Raw genomic sequence first — 18632 nt, 5'->3', positions numbered from 1 at the left:
GGCAGTGGAAGACAGGAGTGCCTGGCGTGCTCTGGTCCAGGGGGTCACGAAGAGGCGGACACAACTAAACGACTAAACAACAACAACAACAATCCAGCGGGGTCTTCTTATGTATCGCCAACCAATATAACCATTCAAATAGACTGGGGCAAATTGGACTCTAGTTCATGAACGCTGATGCCCCAATAAAGTTGTTTAGTCTTGAAGACTCAAGACTCTTTGACGTTGGGCAGTGCACTGCTGCCCCCTCTTGGCCTTCTGGGAGAACTGCTGCCTCATCCAGAGACTCGGGGAATTCCCAAAGATCTCAGGAGGAGAGAATTATGATCTTCTTGCAGCAGGTTTCTCATTCTTATTCCTTTTCCCTTGGGATAGGCTGACATAGTTCGCACTCCTTCCTAGAACCACAGAATTGTAGAGTTGGAAGGGACCCCAAGGGTCATCTATCCCAACCCCGATATGCAAGGAATCACAGCTTTCTTTCATCGGTCCTGAACCTTCCAACATTCAGCTTCGTTGGATGGACACGAGTTCGAGTGCTACAGGAGAGGGAGGAAAACTATCCTCTGTTCACTTTCTCCACGAAGAGTTTTATAAACTTCTATTGTGTTTGCCCCGACTCACCTTTTCTCTAAACTAGAAAGTCACAAATGCTGAGTCACAAATAACCTCCTTAACAATCTTGTATTTGAAGCACCCAAGCACAAGGGAACAAATCCCTCCATTCTTTATAGATATATATAGATATATTTATTTCATAAAAATTTATACACTACTGGATTGTTTTTTTAAAAACCCTCAAAGCGGTTTACAAAACACAGAAAACCATGAAATTATTGGGAAGAATTAACAATAATTAAAGGCTCCAGAAATCAAAACAGCGGCAATAACAGATTAAAACTCGAATCAACTCTCTGTTAGGCTCACCTAAAAAAAAAGTTCTGGGCAGGTGCCAAAAAGAATACAGTGAAGGCGCCTGCCTCGCGTCAAGAGGCAGGGAGTTCCGAAGATCTGATAAATGCAGAGCGGCTATTACGTGGGACCTGAGACAGTGGCAACTCCACGGATCAAACAGCCGAGTGGTGATTTCTTTTGCTTTCGTAAAAGACAGTCTCTGAACACACAAGTAACTATAATTTTTAAAATGGTTTTTATTTACCATGTCATTAAGAACTCCCGCTTTGATTAAATCACCCAGTAAAACAATTTGCTGCTCCGCTTAACAAATGGCATATAATGGACGTTCCCCACAACCGCACTACCATCTTTTAGGTGGGCAAGTTCAAAATATTTAAGAGTGGTTTTCAGGTGGAGGGTGGTGCTTGTGACCCACACAACATAGCGACCCACTGACACCAGAATCCTAATCTCCTGTATACTGTTCTGTAGAGGCCAGACAACAATGTTGAAGTCCCGAGTGCGCTGTCAGAGGAACGAAGAAGCCACAGGTCTTGGCCTTCAGGTAAGACACAAACCTTGATGAGAGACAATCGCACAATTTCAAGGAGACCCATCATGCCACCAAGCCCTGGGTAGGACCGAGATGCAGGGACATCATCTTCAGACGCTGAATTAAGACTTCTTTTGTGCGGGAGAAAAATGGAACTCCTTTTAAGCACGTATCAAACTTTACTTATAAACGTTGGAGCACTTAAAAAGAAAAAGGCTTCGTATTCAGAAAACTCAACACCCAGAAAAAAAAACCCAACTGTCAGGAGAGCAATGGCACAGTATGGCATTATCTTTGGCTCATCTCCCATCAGAATTTGGCCGATGTGGCAATGGGGAAATGGGATTATGGGAAATCAGTGTCCCGTCCAATATATCCAGAAATTTGGCCACCACAGAGTCCTCCAACACTTGGTGGTCGATAGCAGATACTTCCGAAGACAACCTGAAACACTGAAGATTCGTTCGTAAAGCACAGTTCCGATTTTCCTAAAAGCAACACTTTATAAAGAGAGAGAGAGAGTGCGCAGGACTTCTGTCCTAAAGCCTGAAAGGTTAAGTTTCGGGAAAGTCTGCGCCTTAAAAAAAAAAAAATCCCAGAAATGCAGCACTTGGGCAAAGGCGAGGGTCAGTTACTTCACCTGAGCCAAACAGGTGTATGAAAAGAGTCCAGGCTTTGAACTTCAAACTTGGCTAAAGATTCCACCACAAAGAACCCTGAAGGAGACATTTATTTGTACGCTTGCAGAGAAGATGGACCAGGCACTGAACCATTTACGACTTAAAATCTCCGTCGAAGGTTTCTCCAGGAAAAGGTGTCTTGCGAACAACACCCCCTTAATTCTCGGACGAGAAAGGTGCTCCTTTGGCACACGCCTTTTGACCTGCCTCTGGCTTCCCCACTTTTCAAAATGGAAGGGCGAGCCTTCTCTGCCCCGGCCGGAGAGAGGGGCTCGGGGTTACCCTTTCCAAACGCTGCCAGGGCTGGATCTGCTCTTCAGGTCCGTCGGGCGCAAGGGGGATCCAAAGCGGAGGCGGGTGGCTCGCCAGAGGAGCCCCCCTTCAGCTACATTCTCGATCACTTGGTCTGGGGAGGTCTGGGCAGCTGCAGGAGGAGGGAGCCGAGAGGCCTTCGATCATCCTTTGCTTCTTCCTCTGGATCAGTTTCCCACCCGTGAAGCCCAAAACTCCGCCGCCCAGCGCAGCAGCAATGCCAGCCACTTTGAACCCGGCCAGGAGCCCGATAGGACCCCCGACAACTCCGCCAATGAGGGCGCCGGCGACAGGCAGGGCGGCCAGCTTGAATTTGGCAGCCTGGAGAAGAAGGAAGACAAGAGAAAGGAGTGAGCTGCTGTTGCGAGAAAGCACCGTACTTTTCCGCGTATAAGACAAGGGTTTTTTCTTAGAAAATTTTGCCAAAAAAAGGGGCGGTCGTCTTATACAGCGGTAGTTAATCGGGGGGGGGGGGCGTGGGACTGGTTGCTCCTGCTACCTGGAGATTGTCAGTAATATCCAAAGGCGACACGATGACCAAGTACAACAATGCAGTGTCAATATAAACTCTTTTTATACAGTGGTACCTCAGGTTAAGGAAGGAAGGGACGCGGGTGGCACTGTGGGTTAAACCACTGAGCCTAGGACTTGCTGATCAGAAGGTCGGCGGTTCGAATCCCCGCAACGGGGTGAGCTCCCGTTGCTCGGTCCCTGCTCCTGCCAACCTAGGAGTTCGAAAGCACATCGAAGTGCAAGTAGATAAACAGGTACTGCTCCGGCGGGAAGGTAAATGGCGTTTCCGTGTGCTGCTCTGGTTCGCCAGAAGCGGCTTAGTCCCGCTGGCCACATGACCCGAAAGCTATAGGCCAGCTCCCTCGGCCAATAAAGCCAGATGAGCGCCGCAACCCCAGAGTTGGCCACAAATGGACATAATGGTCAGGGGTCCCTTTACCTTTACCTTGGGTTAAGTACTTAATTCATTCCAGAGGTCCGTTCTTAACCTGAAACTGTTCTTAACCTGAAGGACCACTTTAGCTAATGGGGCCTCCCGCTGCCACTGGAGCACAATTTCTGTTCTCATCCTGAAGCAAAGTTCTTAACCCGAGGTACTATTTTGGGGTTAGCGGAGTCTGTAACCTGAAGCGTATGTAATCTGAAGCGCCTGTAACCCAAGGTACCACTGTAATCTATACAGAACATAAAACAATATGAAATATGCACTCTCTGCAAAACCAAATAAACAGAACAAGCAAACAGAATAAACCAGCTCTCCCCTATGCTTCTTCCTAACTTATTGGATAATTAATTTTTTAAAAAAATGATGCTCCAATCAAAATCCTGGAGTCAAAAGAGAAATTCCCACTGAGTAACACTTGTAGAAAGTCTTCCATCCATATGTGTTAAGAGTTTTAATGCACTTTAATGTTTTAATGTTGTATTTTAATCTTGTTTTAAGTTGTATTTTAATCAACTTGTTTTTATTATTGATTGTTAGCCACCCTGAGCCCGGTCTTGGCTGGGGAGGGCAGGATATAAATAAATAAATAAAATATTATTATTAAACAGAAATCTTCTAAATCTCTAACAGTCACAAAATACGCACTCTTGATGAATTCTCTAGAAAACATAGAACCAAATAAACCAATGCCCCCACTGTGGAAGGACGTGTGGATCCAGAATTAGCCTCCACAGTCACTTACGGGCTCACTGTTAAAACCATGTTTATGGAAGACAATCTTCCTCAGCTACGAGGGATCGCCAAAGACTACCTGAGGAGGAGGCACTGAACTGCAGCCTTTCCTATGGTTTTCCTATGGCTCCAGGCTGAGTTGTCATTGTAGCTTATGAGGGAGGCGTGTCACCTGAAAAACGGTGTTTCCTGCTGCTGTAGAGGCAGAACCTGAACCAATAGATTCAGGTGACAAGAAAAGAGATTCCAACTAAACATCAGGAAGATGTCAGACTCTGGTCAGACCTCACCTGGAGTACTGTGTCCAGTTCTGGGCACCACAGTTCAAGAAGGACACTGACAAACTGGAACGTGTCCAGAGGAGGGCAACCAAAATGGTCAAAGGCCTGGAAACGATGCCTTATGAGGAACGGCTAAGGGAGCTGGGCATGTTTAGCCTGGAGAAGAGGAGGTTAAGGGGTGATATGATAGCCATGTTCAAATATATAAAAGGATGTCACATAGAGGAGGGAGAAAGGTTGTTTTCTGCTGCTCCAGAGAAGCGGACACGGAGCAATGGCTCCAAACTACAAGAAAGAAGATTCCACCTAAACATTAGGAAGAACTTCCTGACAGTAAGAGCTGTTTGACAGTGGAATTTGCTGCCAAGGAGTGTGATGGAGTCTCCTTCTTTGGAGTTCTTTAAGCAGAGGCTTGACAACCATATGTCAGGAGTGCTCTGATGGTGTTTCCTGCTTGGCAGGGGGTTGGACTCAATGGCCCTTGGGGTCTCTTCCAACTCTATGATTCTATGATTCTAAGAACCTTCTGATGGTAAGAGCTGCTCCACAGTGGAGTCGGCTCCCACCGGGAGGCAGTGGACTCTCCTTCCTTGGAGGTTTTTAAGCAGAGGTTGGAGGGCCACATGCCAGGGATTCTTTAACTGAGATTCCTGCATTGCCGGGGGTTGGACTAGATGACCCTTGGGGTCCCTTCCAATTCTAAGATTCTATGATTCTTTGATTCAATGGAGTATTGCTGGAAAGCAGAGTGCCGCTGGTTTGCCAGGAGACAGATGGAGAGAGCCCTACCCTGGAAAGATTCCTGGTCCCCTCTTCAACATTCACGGCGGCTGTGTTGACGTTATCTTCAATCCTGTCGATCTTCTCCTGCTGGGCCTAGAAGACACAAAAGGGTTTTCAAATGAAACGGCAGAACAAAAACACACGTCCCGCTTTAAAGTACCAAGCGCAGAGCCTTCCGGAGCGCTGGATTCCGAAAACTAAAAATAGCCTTTTCTGGCTGAAGCCTATTTCCGTCCCTTTCCATTCAAAGCTGAACCACAATAATGGACTTTCTCCACAAGGTTTTTCCAGTAGTGATGTATGGAAGTGAGAGCTGATAAAGAAGGCTGATCACCGAAGAACTGATGCTTTTGAATTATGGTGCTGGAGGAGACTCTTGAGAGTCCCATGGACTGCAAGAAGATCAAACCTCTCCATTCGGAAGGAAATCAGCCCTGAGTGCTCACTGGAAGGACAGATCCTGAAGCTGAGGCTGCAATACTTTGGCCACCTCATGAGAAGAGAAGACTCCCTGGAAAAGACCCTGATGTTGGGAAAGATGGAGGGCACAAAGAGAAGGGGACGACAGAGGATGAGATGGTTGGATAGTGTTCTCGAAGCTACCAGCATGAGTTTGATCAAACTGCGGGAGGCAGTGGAAAACAGGAGTGCCTGGTGTGCTCTAGTCCATGGGGTCACAAAGAGTCGGACGCGACTAAACGACTCAACAACAACAACAACAACAACAACAACAACCACAAGGCTGCCATCGAAGGCGATGCAGAAATGTCAACCGATGCGAAATGTGGCTGCCTAGGTGGTCGTGGGCCAGAAAATTGGAATGCAGAGTGCAATTCTGCACTGACTACTGGTGCATTTGGGGGCCCAATTCAAACTGATGGTATTAACCTTTAAAGGAGGGGGTAGGCAATACAATTAATGCTAACACAACCCCCCCACTAAGTAGAATAATAGAAACATAACCACCCAACCCTACTCACCGTTCCCCCTCCCCCTTTTTCCCCTTCCTCTTCCTAATTGCTTAAACCAATTCATGAACCAAAAACTTCTACACTGACTGCTAATAATGAAACATATGTCATAGATAATTTCCCACGTTTATTATGCTCTTTTTGCGATATACAAAAGTCATAAGAAAACGTGGTATGCTGGTTTGTATAACGTTATTCTTGTTTATAGGTAAAGGGACCCCTGACCATTAGGTCCAGTCGTGGCCGACTCTGGGGTTGCGGCGCTCATCTTGCTTTATTGGCCGAGGGAGCCGACGTACAGCTTCCGGGTCACGTGGCCAGCAAGACTAAACCGCTTCTGGCGAACCAGAGCAGCACACGGAAACGCCGTTTACCTTCCCCCCAGAGCGGTACCTATTTATCTATTTGCACTTTGACGTGCTTTCGAACTGCTAGGTGGGCAGGAGCAGGGACCGAGCAACGGGAGCTCACCCTGTCGCAGGGATCCGAACCACCGACCTTCTGATCGGCAAGCCCTAGTCTGTGGTTTAACCCACAGCGCCACCTGCATCCCTTATTCTTGTTTATAAAATCCAATAAAAAAATATAAAAAGGAGGGGTGGGGAACCTCCATCCCAGAGGCCAAATTCAGCCCACCAAGCCCCACCACCATTTGGCACGCAAGGTCCTGTGATGTCAAGGGAGGGACAAGTTGGCATGGAGGTGCTGCGAGAAGCCAAGTAACAGGGAACCAGGCAGAGGGCCTTCTTGGTGGTGGAGCCCACCCTCTGGAACGCCCTCCCAGCAGATGTCAAAGAGAAAAATATGACTCTTAGAAGACATCTGAAGGCAGCCCTGTTTAGGGAAGCTTTTAATGTTTAATAGACTATTGTATTTTAATATTCTGTTGGAAGCAGCCCAGAGTGGCTAGGGAAACCCAGCCAGATGGGCGGGGTATAAATAATAAATTATTATTATTATTATTATTATTATTATTATTATTATTGGTGCTGATTTATACAGAAAAGAGGACTGAATGCCCTAGGCATCAGCAGAGGCGTGGGGATGCCAATCCTGTTAAGTTCAGGTGCATAATAAGGCACCTCTCCACAAAGTAGTCCCTCGTACACCTGGCCCCTGCAGAAAGCCATAATAATAATAATAATAATAATAATAATAATTTATTTAATAATTTATTATTTATACCCCACCCATCTGGCTGGGTTTCCCCAGCCACTCTGGGCGGCTTCCAACAAAACACTAAAATACAATAACCTATTAAACATTAAAAGCTTCCCTAAACAGGGCTGCCTTCATATGTCTTCTAAAAGTCTGGTAGTTGTTGTTCTCTTTGACATCTGGGGGGGGGGGTGTTCCACAGGGCGGGTGCCACTACCGAGAAGGCCCTCTGCCTGGTTCCCTGTAACTTGGCTTGTCGCAGCAAGGGAACCTCAGAGCTGGACCTCAGTGTCCAGGCAGAACAATGGGGGTAGATACGTTCCTTCAGGTATACAAGACCGAGGCCGTTTAGGGCTTTCAAGGTCAGCACCAACACTTTGAATTGTGTTCAGAAATGTACTGGGAGCCAGTGTAGGTCTTTCAAGACCGGTGTTATGTGGTCTCGGCGGCCGCTCCCAGTCACCAGTCTAGCTGCCGCATTCTGGATTAATTGCAGTTTCTGAGTCACCTTCAAAGATAGCCCCACATAGAGCGCATTGCAGTAGTCCAAGCGAGAGATAACCAGAGCATGCACCACTCTGGCGAGACAGTCTGCGGGCAGGTAGGGTCTCATCCTGCGTACGAGATGGAGCTGATAAACAGCTGCCCTGGACACAGAATTAACCTGTGCCTCCATGGACAGCTTTGAGTCCAGAATGACTCCCAGGCTGCGCACCTGGTCCTTCAGGGACACAGTGACCCCATTCAGGACCAGGGAGTCCCCCACACCCGCCTGCCCCCTGTTCCCCCAATACAGTACTTCTGTCTTGTCAGGATTCAACCTCAATCTGTTAGCCGCAGAGACTAAACTCTCTGCATATTTCTCTTTTCACTCCAGAGACGTAAGAATTGTGCTGCTAACTTCTTCTTTTCACCCCTTTCTTCTGAACACAGGAGGAACCTTAAGACCCTAATCTTGCCACACTTACGTTAACAAGCAGAGAGAAGTCCGTCACCAGGTTGCTGAGCTCAATCAAGTCCTACAAAGAGATCCAAAAAAATGTGCTGTTACTCTTCTGCTGCTCTAGATGTGTCCAAGGGACCCTAAGAGTAGAAGCCCAGCCTACCTCTTCAAGCATTTCCCACGATTCCGCCGCGTTCTGATCTTGGGGGATTTCGGGGAGAGGGGAGAACGTCTGGATGTAACTCTGAGAGAGTCCTTCGCTGCTGGCATCGTAAAACGTTTCTGAGTGGAAAGATCACAAAGTCTCATTATGCGTCCCAGAGGGTTAACCTAACAAGAGATAAAGAGCTCCCAGCTGTCCGCCCCAATTCGATTTAACTGCTGTCGGATAAATGGGGGTGGACTCTCCTTCCTTGGAAGTTCTTAAGCAGAGACCCTCCCTCCCCACGGACTGTCTCGCCAGAGGGGTGCATGCTCTGGTTATCTCTCACTTGGACTACTGCAATGCGCTCTATGTGGGGCTACCTTTGAAGATGACCCAGATTAATTTCTTAACCCAAGGTACCACTGTAGTTGCAAGCTGGTTGCTTTTTTTGCTCTTTGATTTCATAGGCAGAAACTAGGAACACATCCAGGGCCTTCAATGTGTGCGACTTTGGCTTAAACATTCCCGCAGCTTTAAACATTTTGCATGTGACAGATGGGTCATTTAACAGTTAAGTGACATCTCAACTCTGGTTTCTCTCCTGTCCAGAATGATCATACAGATTTCTCGTGATAAAAACATACTTGTTTGGAAAAGGAACACGATGCACTCATACCCCCTGCTACGGTGGTTGATCTGGTTAATGGGGACTGGAGCAACGCCTCTTTCTCCTTAAACTGCCTCTTCAGTTCTTCTGCAGACTCCAAGTGGAGCTGCAGAAATTCCTTGATGGCCACCGACGCCTGGTCCTTCACCGGGTTGATCATCTTCTCCAAAGCATGGAGATCTTCCTTCCGGACCCGTAGGCAGAGCTTCTCCATCTCTCGGATATTTGCTCGCAGCTGCTGCAAATGACAATTCAAAAAGGGGGGTTTGGTTTGTTGTTGTTTTTAATTTTTTATTTCCAAAACCGAAAAAAGAAAAATGACAAACATCAAATTCAACATCCATATGAATTTTCTAACATAAACCTATCACATAATAAATTACCTTAAAATATACCTAATTACTGTAAACTTCTCTTTGCTGTATACAAATACAACACAATTAGAAATTTTATATTAAAGCTTTTATATTATAAATAATATTTCAAATTCCCCTATAACCCCCGTTCCTTCATCCATGTGTGACCTCTCTTTTTCCCCCCTTCTTCTTCTGTCTTGTTGTGTTGTTATAATTTAATCACTGTTCAGCTGATTCTTTTATTATTTCCTTGCTTACACGTTATCTACAGTGGTGCCCCACAAGACGAATGCCTCGCAAGACAAAAAACCCGCTAGACGAAAGGGTTTTCCATTTTCCGAGGCGCTTCGCAAGATGAATTTTCCTATGGGCTTGCTTCGCAAGACGAAAACGTCTTGCGAGCTTTTTCCCTCCCCCCCCCCTTTTTCTAAGCCACTAAGCCGCTAATAGCGGCTTAGCTGCTAAGCTGCTAATAGCCGCTAAGCCGCTAATAGCGCTAATCCGCTAAGCCACTAATAGGGGTGCTTCACAAGATGAAAAAACCGCAAGACGAAGAGACTCGGGGAACGAATTATTTTCATCTTGCGAGGCACCACTGTATTAATATTCCAGTTCCGGAACCCTATTTTTTTCGTATATTCCTTCACTCCCTCCCACTCTTTAATTATTCTCTGATTTGAATGGCCTGTAATAGTTGCCGTCAGGGGATTTGGTTACACACAACCCACTGAATAGCGCTTTCCTCATACCTACCAGAATAGTTCAGGTATCTGGTGCAAATTCTGGGGACAGCAACTCCATTCCGGCCCAGACAGCGTCAGTTCTTGGACCTGATATGAGCCTCTGAATCTCTCGTGGGCCCTTGCTGGGATAATTGCTCTAGTGCTTAAGTACTGGTCACAGGCAATTCCCAAACAGATTTGGGAAACAGTAAAGGCTGCATAGAGAATGCCTTTTATTTTCTGTGAGACTAGATCTTAGGCTAATATCCCAGGTATGGCCACCTATACTGTCTGTATTTTACTGCATTCTTTGGTTTAGAAAAAACAGGATATAAATATTATTATTTATTTCATTTATGAATCGCTTCCCCTGAAGCATCGCCAAAGCAATTGACAACAAAAACACGTATAAAACAGCTACACCTATTAAAAACTATTAAAGCAATTGCACATACAAGTTAAGAACAGTAAGGTACACCTTAAAAACAAGAGCAGCACAGAGAGAAATCAATTCAAATCCAACCGAGATCAACTGGGATAAAGACCTCCATGGTTTCCCAACAGAGACATCTATGTGGCCACTGTGAGAACAGGATACTGGCCTAACCCAGCAGGCTCTTCTGATGTATTTATGCTTGGCATTAAAGTCCAAAATGGCTTGCTTATTTCACATCTCATCGTATTTTCAGTTGCTGACAATGAAGTCATTTGCAGTTGTTGTATCATAACTGAGTGAACAGCGAACCTCTGTTGTGTGCATTGCCTCATGCCATTTGCTGGCTTCTTCCTGAGGCAAATTCTGTATATCCTCAAAGGATTCAGGTTCACACCTGGCTACACCCACCCAGACACCTGTAGCTTCGAACTGATCAGGAGGCTTCCCCTTGGTTGACCTCGCTGACCTTCTCAGTGTGAACCCTGGTGTACCTGGGACAGAGTCCAAGGCAGGGACAGCTCAGGATCCCTCAGAACTCTTTTGATGCCATTCCAAGCTTGCACACTAGGATTTGAAGCCTCCCTGCTGAGCAGATTGACAACAAACGCCCTCCACTTGTTGAGTGTGGTGGTTACAGGGTTAACCTTTCTGTGTCTCACGTCTGAGGGAAGGGCTTCCATGGAAGTCAGCCAGGATGTCACGTCACAGCTCTCTGTTGTGTATGCTGTGAAAAGTGCTTTCGTTTTCCAGTCGATCGCTGCTCCGAAGCAGAAAGGAGTCAGAGGAAAATGGAGCTAGATTCTGATGGATTCTGGTGGATTGTAAATACTGTTTTTGCTTGCTAATAAAATGCTTCTAGGATAGAAAGAAGCTGTCTGGACTTGATTTACTTCCTTTCTCACACAGACTAAGCTGTGCATCTGCTTTATTTACTTTTCTCCCGGGGCTGCGCAGAGGAAGCACAACTGGACGGAAAAAGTAATAAATCTTCATGTTGTGTGTTGTTATAGGATCGTTGCAGGCAAGGGAGCAGGTCTCTGCCCCAAGAAGCAGCCAAATGTAAGATTCAACACAGGTTGGATAGTGGAAGGAGGAGGAAAGCTTGGATAGGCTTTAGATTAGCTACAGTGCCCTACGAGGAGAAAGGGGAGATCTTTGCATTTTTGCTTCTGCTATTTTCTGGGGGGAAAGAGCAACATTCACAACAAACACTGGAATGCACTTTTCTAAATACTTACTTGAACCGTACGGCCGGCATTGATGTGCTCTTCATGTAACCTGTCCCACAGTCTGCATCTCTGATACTAAAGGCAAGGAGAGAGAGAGAAAAAAATAATTGTATTTTTATGGGTCTACAGAGAAAGGAAGGACAAAAAGAACCGCCATTTACCATTCCCTGTGCTGTCTTAAGGCAGAGGAGATGGTCGGGTTTGGGGAACAGGCTATTCCAATGCCTGCTGGCACGAAAGGGTAAGATAAGCTATGTGCACACGTTATTCCAAGGGACAGACTCACTCTCTCAACTGCAGCAAACTTTGCTCTCTGATTCTAGCTTAAGCCTCCATCAACAAAGAGAGCCCTGTGTTACCCAACAACACTGAGAAATGTCACAAAAGCCATTACGCAAGACATTCACAACTCCTTGTCCCAGGGACTCTTCAATTGTGACAAAGTTTGAACCAACATCTGGTGCTTTGAGTCCCCATCCACAATCTGGTGAAAAATAGATGAGCATTTGCAGGGAAAGATTCCCCTGCAAATGAGGAGAGATACTGACGAGAGCTAGGAGGTGGAAACAAATAGAGTATTAGGGCTCAAAGAAACCTTGCAAAACACCGAAGAGATTAGTAAATGAAAGGAGTTAATATTATTAGAAATATGAACTGGAAGAACTGTTATAAATGTGACATAATGAAATTCAGTGAGAGGGGAATTGAGGAAGTCAGTTATCAGTGTTACGAGAATTAGGTGTTAGAAGAAATAATTTCTTTTTGTGTTCAATTTTATTGAAAATTGTGTGTGTTTTTGTTGTGTGTTTTGTGTTTCTTTGTTATATCATTTTGTGATAAATGTGGAAATTCAATTAAAAAAAATGGGGGGGGGGAAAGAAACCTTGCACAATGCCATTTGCCTTTTTACGGTTTTTACAGTTTTCATGTCTACAGATACTTAGCCCAGAGCCTCCTCATTCCCTCTCTTGCGAGAAAAGAGCACTGAAGGTGAAAAACCCTCAAAATCAACAAATTACTCACTTCCTTATTGTGCCAGGGCAAATGGAAGCCCCCACTGGCTTGCAAACCCTCTTTATAAACCTGATGTTTATACATGATGTTTTCCACTTAGAAACACACTTGCGACCCAGCCAAGGGAGGCCATAACTACCTGCAGAGTTCATGGAAAGCAATATTTATTTGGGGGGGGGGGGTAATTTTGACCCCAGTTGCATCTGCAAATCATTGCAACCAACTTGTCCCCTCATTTGACGTTGAAGATTTGACGTTTTCATCCCCCAAAAGTTTTTGATTTGAGTATCTACTGAAACGAGGCTGCATTTTAATGTTGTACTTTAATCTTGTTTTTAAGTTGTATTTTAATCAATTGTTTTATACTTGGTGTTAACCGCCCTGAGCCCGGTCTTGGCTGGGGAGGGCAGGGTATAAATTATTATTATTATTATTATTATTATTATTATTATTATTATTATTATTATTATCATCATCATCATCTCAGCACATGCACAGACTGAAGGCAACTCTCAATCCAAACCTTTAGACAGCCTCTTTTCTCTGTTTATAGCAGCTCTCTTGGATGGGCACCCAGAACATGCATTTAAGATAAAACAAAATATTGGCCAATGGAGGCAGACCTTTACCCTCCCAACATCCCATAATAATGACCAGCCATTCAGCTGTTCTGCAGCAAATGGGAGCACCCCCAGGCTGCCTCAGCTGCCTCATTTTAAATAATAGTAAGGCCCCAATAGGGACGCGGGTGGCGCTGTGGGTTAAACCACAGAGCCTAGGACTTGCCGATCAGAAGGTCGGCAGTTTGAATCCTTGTGACGGGGTGAGCTCCCGTTGCTCAGTCCCTGCTCCTGCCAACCTAGCAGTTAGAAAGCACATCAAAAGAGCAAGTAGATAAATAGGTACCGCTGCAGCGGGAAGGTGAACGGCGTTTCTGTGCGCTGCTCTGGTTCGCCAGAAGCGGCTTAGCCATGCTGGCCACATGACCCAGAAGCTGTACGCCGGCTCCCTCGGCCAATAAAGCGAGATGAGCGCTGCAACCCCAGAGTCGGCCATGACTGTACCTAATGGTCAGGGGTCTCTTTACCTTTTTAAGGCCCCAATTTAAAGAAAAGGAATGGACTTTTAACAACCATTGAAGGTGGAGGGGTTTTTTTGAGGAGGGGTGCGGAAATAGTCGTGCAACAGAGCCAAACACACTTGCCCAACTTTAGTTCCAATCAAAGCATCTCCGCTTTGATTAAGTTGCGCTAATGTCATTAAAATTATACAATATCAACTGAATATTCAGGGGAAAGCAGTAAACCTTCTCAATATTTATCTGATGCTTTCTTAACCTCTCCAGATCTGTTGGAACGGCAACTTTAAGGAACTTCTGGATGGCTGGCTCCAGGCGACGCAAGTTAAGCTTTTCTTCATCTTCAGACATCGTCAAGCTTCAGTAGTGCTTTATAAACCTAAACACAATAAATAAATAAATAAATAAATAAATAAATAAATAAATAAATAAATAAATAAATAAAACCTTGTAGGTGCTTTTGAATTCTGGTGCTGGAGGAGACTCTGGAGAGTCCCATGGACTGCAAGAAGATCAAACCTCTCCATTCTGATAGAAATCAGCCCTGAGTGCTCACTGGAAGGACAGATCCTGAAGCTGAGGCTCCAATACTTTGGCCACTTCATGAGAAGAGAAGACTCCCTGGAAAAGACCCTGATGTTGGGAAAGATGGAGGGCACAAGGAGAAGGGGACGACAGAGGACGAGATGGTGGGACAGTGTTCTCGAAGCTACCAGCATGAGTTTGACCAAACTGCAGGAGGCAGTGGAAGACAGGAGGGCCTGGCGTGCTCTGGTCCAGGGGGTCACGAAGAGTCGGACACGACTAAAGGACTAAACAACAACAACAAACCTAGTAGGAGATACTGAGCCTTGCAATTTTCCTTTCTGCTGGTGTTTGATCTTCAGCACTGAAAAGACCAAACTTCCCGTAAAAAGACAGAAGCTAGTCAGGTGAGAAGTCAGCATGTGACAATTCACTAAAAGGGCCCTGGGTTACCATTAATGCACTTTTATTTATTCTATAGGGACGTGAGTGGCGCTGTGGGTTAAACCACAGAGCCTAGGACTTGGCAATCAGAAGGTTGGCGGTTTGAATCCCCGCGACAGGGTGAGCTCCCGTTGCTCAGTCCCTGCTCCTGCCAACCTAGCAGTTCGAAAGCACATCAAAGTGCAAGTAGATAAATAGGTACTGCTCCAGCGGGAAGGTAAACAGCATTTCCGTGTGCTGCTCTGGTTCGCCAGAAGCGGCTTAATCCTGCTGGGCACATGACCCGGAAGCTGTGCACCAGCTCCCTCGGCCAGTAAAGCGAGATGAGCGCCGCAACCCCAGAGTCGGCCACGACTGGACCTAATGGTCAGGGGTCCCTTTACTCTTTACCTATTTGTTCTATATGAAAACCACTCTCTCTAACACATTTTTCTGTGCCACCCACATCAACAATCCGCAAGCCAGAAAAATGAGCGAGCTTGCTGCAGGTCTGTCCTCAGCTGCAGAGGGAGGGAATCCACGTCAGTCTCCACTGACAGCCCCCATGACAGGCAGAAATGATACAGGGAGAGATATTCTGAAGATCCATCTTCTAAGAAACACAGTCATGGGAAGAAATCCATACCTGCCAGTCATGCAGCTGTTAAAGCAGGGTTGCCAACTCACCCTAACAGCACCAGCCTGGTCTGCTCTTGTGTTTTACTCAGCAGATGATAAAGAAGGGTTGGCAGGCGAAGCTTTTCCATGGCATGGAAAGATAATCGGCTACTGGCGTCGCCATATCAGCTAGTGGCAGGCTGAAAAGGTGGCAGCCCTGAGCTAAAGGCACAGGAAATTTGCCAGGAGGGGAATCCTAATCCTTAATAAAATAAACACCCACCCCGCTACATGCGCACTCCATCATCAGTACTGTGGAGATTATAATCCTTTGGGGTTTTAGGGTTGTTGTTTTTGTTTAATGTGTTTTTATTAAAGATTTTCTTGATTTCCAAAAGTGTGTGCAATGTCTCTCTCTCGTATTATTTTCCCATGTACCATTTTTACAAATCGGTTTCATTTGTTGAGACGTTAGGAAGAAAAAGGGGGAAAAGGTGGGGTGGGGGAAAGATGAGTGGGGTCAGGTGGCGATGTTTCTATTTTACTTAATATATGTGGGGTTTTGCGTCAGCGTTGCTTGTGCAGGTGCTCTACTATTTGCTTGTGTTTCTTTGTTGTGAAAGAGGTTGGGGTTGGCCGAGGGTGTGACTGTTCATTTGTGGTTGGCTCTGGTGGTCTTTGTTTTCATGTGTGAGTGGGGTGGGTGGGTGTTTTGGATCAGGTTAGCCATATTGATTTGTATGCTGTTGGTGGATTTTTGTCATTGTCTTGTTGGGCTGTGTATGTGATGAAGGAGAACCATACTGGGATGAAGGCGTCTTCTTCTATTTGTCCCCGTGTCAGTTTCAGTTTATTGGCTAATTTTTCTAGTAGGGCTGTTTCCCATACTACAGTGGTGCCCCGCAAGACGAATGCCTCGCAAGACGGAAAACCCACTAGACGAAAGGGTTTTCTGTTTTGGAGGCGCTTCGCAAAACAAATTTCCCTATGGGCTTGCTTTGCAAGACAAAAATGTATTGCGAGTTCCTACGGGGTTTTTTTCCCTTCCCCCCCTTTTTCTAAGCCGCTAAGACGCTTATCAGCTGATCTGCTAAGCCGATAAGCCGCTAAAAGCTGCTAATAGCGCTAATCCGCTAAGCCGTCAATGGGCTTGCTTCGCAAGACGAAAAAACCGCTAGACGAAGAGACTCTCGCGGAACGGATTAATTTCGTCTTGCGAGGCACCACTGTATTTGGTACCATGGATTATAATCTCCACAGTACTGATGATGGAGTGCGCATGTCGAGGTTGTGGTGGTCTGTGGGTGTGTATTCAGGATTAGGATTCCCCCCTGGCAAATTTCCTGTGCCTTTAGCCCAGGGCTGCCAACTTTTCAGCCTGCCACCAGCTGATATGCCGACGGCAGAAGCCAATTATCTTTCCATGCCATGGAAAAGCTTCGCCTGCCAACCCTTCTTTATCATCCTGCTGAGTAAAACACAAGAGCAGGCCAGGCTGTGCTGTTAGGGTGAGTTGGCAACCCTACTTTAACAGCTGCTTGACTGGCAGAAAACCATTATTTGGTACCATTACTGGATAAACAAGCAAAACATGAGAATGCATCTTCCAGTCCCCTGGTCCTGGCAACCGGCAAGGCTCTGAGGAGTCAGTGGTGGCGGCGGTTCAGATGCCAGACTAGGTCCTGGCAGAGACCAGGGTTCGAATCCTGATGCTCACCGGGTGCCGCCCTGGGCCAGTCCCCGCCTCGCCTCCCTCACAGGGCTGTTGCAAGTACAGAAATGGAAAAGGATGCACACCACCTGGCATAGCTGTCAACTTTTCCCCCTTTTTAAGGGAAATTCCCTTATTCCAAATAGGATTCCTCGCAAGAAAAGGGAAAAGTTGACAGCTACGCCACCTGGAAGGGCCGCATGAATATTATAATATATACTACCTACTATAAATTTTACGTAATACATATTAACTGTTTGTGCATAATCTTATATACGAGTACTATTTAAGTATTATATCCTATTTATATGATTTAAGAATATATATGCATATCGTGCATTACTGTACAACCTCATGGATATCCATTAATCACTACCCTCCATAATCTTACATTCAGACAGCCCAGGGCAGAGCATCCCCCTTGGCACCAGAGCGGCCTGAAACCCTGAAGATTTGGCGTTTTCATCCCCCAAAAAGTTTTTGACTTGAGTTTCTACTGAAATGAGGCTGCATTTTAATGTTGTATTTTAATCAATTGTTTTTATACTTGGTGTTAACCACCCTGAGCCCAGTCTTGGCTGGGGAGGGCAGGGTATAATTATTATTATTATTATTATTATTATTATTATTATTATTATTATTAAGTCCCCGGCTGCTGCCAGCCCGTGTGGGCATCCCTGAGCTGGGGGGCCTGACTCGGGGGCAGGCAGATTCCTGGGTTCCTGGGAGAGATCCAGGCGCTGCAATGAACTGGGTCTTCTTCTCCTCCTCCTCCTCCTGCCTGCGAGTTTCCCTGGGGCGCATTCCGACGTGCAGGGCGACCCGCAAGCGCAGAACCCGGGTGCAGGGTCAGGATCCTGCCTCTCCCGGCCAGGGCAGGCCTCCCTCGCCCCCTCCCCGGGCGGCCCTCTTCCCTCCCCCCCCCCCCCGGGGCGCCTCCACTCACCGGGCGCAGCTCCGGCCAAACCTCCGGACCCCCAACCCGGAAGAGAGTCCGGGAACAACAGGAAGCGGGAGGGGCCGCGCACCATCGAGCGCCCAGGGGCAGAGCGGCCCATCGCTTCCGGGAGGCGGGACTTCCTGGCTGCGCTTGAAGCCACTTCCGCCCTCTTCTCCCAAGGGCGGAAGTGAGGTGGGTGGAGAGCGGCGAAGGCAGGAAGTCCTGCCCGACTCAGACTTTAATTATTATTAATTTAGCCAGGATTTTTGCAAAGTTGCCTTCCGGCAGCATTCCCCCCCCCAGCCGCGACAGCAATTTCAGGGGTTCCTGCCTGGCTCCTAGAATCATAGAATCATAGAGTTGGAAGAGATAATAATAATAATAATAATAATAATAATAATAATAATAATAATAATAATAATAATAATAAAATAAAAAATTATTATTATTATTATTATTATTATTATTATTATTTATTTGTACCCTGCCCATCCGGCTGG

The 18632-nt window shown here is 46.3% G+C and overlaps 1 protein-coding gene and 1 long non-coding RNA gene across 3 annotated transcripts in view; one reads left to right on the top strand and one right to left on the bottom strand.

Moving 5' to 3' along the window:
• Positions 1 to 18632, top strand: part of LOC309349095 — a 224415-nt gene that overhangs the window by 46411 nt on the left and 159372 nt on the right. The gene's annotated exons all lie outside the window — the stretch shown is intronic.
• STX17 (syntaxin 17) lies at positions 1132 to 18260 on the bottom strand. Of its 2 annotated transcripts, none has more exons than XM_081874691.1 (8): positions 18139 to 18260; positions 14144 to 14294; positions 11833 to 11898; positions 9090 to 9318; positions 8432 to 8550; positions 8294 to 8344; positions 5203 to 5289; positions 1132 to 2763 (listed from the first exon to the last, which is right to left on the bottom strand). In XM_081874691.1, exons 2-8 carry the CDS (start codon positions 14264 to 14266, stop codon positions 2512 to 2514), a joined length of 927 nt encoding a protein of 308 aa, XP_081730817.1. In that variant the 5' UTR covers positions 14267 to 14294; positions 18139 to 18260; the 3' UTR covers positions 1132 to 2511. The 2 variants fall into 2 exon arrangements, with proteins under 2 accessions (XP_081730817.1, XP_081730818.1); XM_081874692.1 differs by having other exon boundaries at positions 9090 to 9315.

This window comes from Podarcis erhardii (assembly GCF_964252035.2).
Source record: "Podarcis erhardii genome assembly, chromosome: 8".
NCBI classification, from domain to species: Eukaryota; Metazoa; Chordata; class Lepidosauria; order Squamata; family Lacertidae; genus Podarcis; species Podarcis erhardii.
The sequence above is the reverse complement of the archived record's forward strand: the minus strand, read 5'-3'. Positions and strand labels throughout refer to the sequence as shown.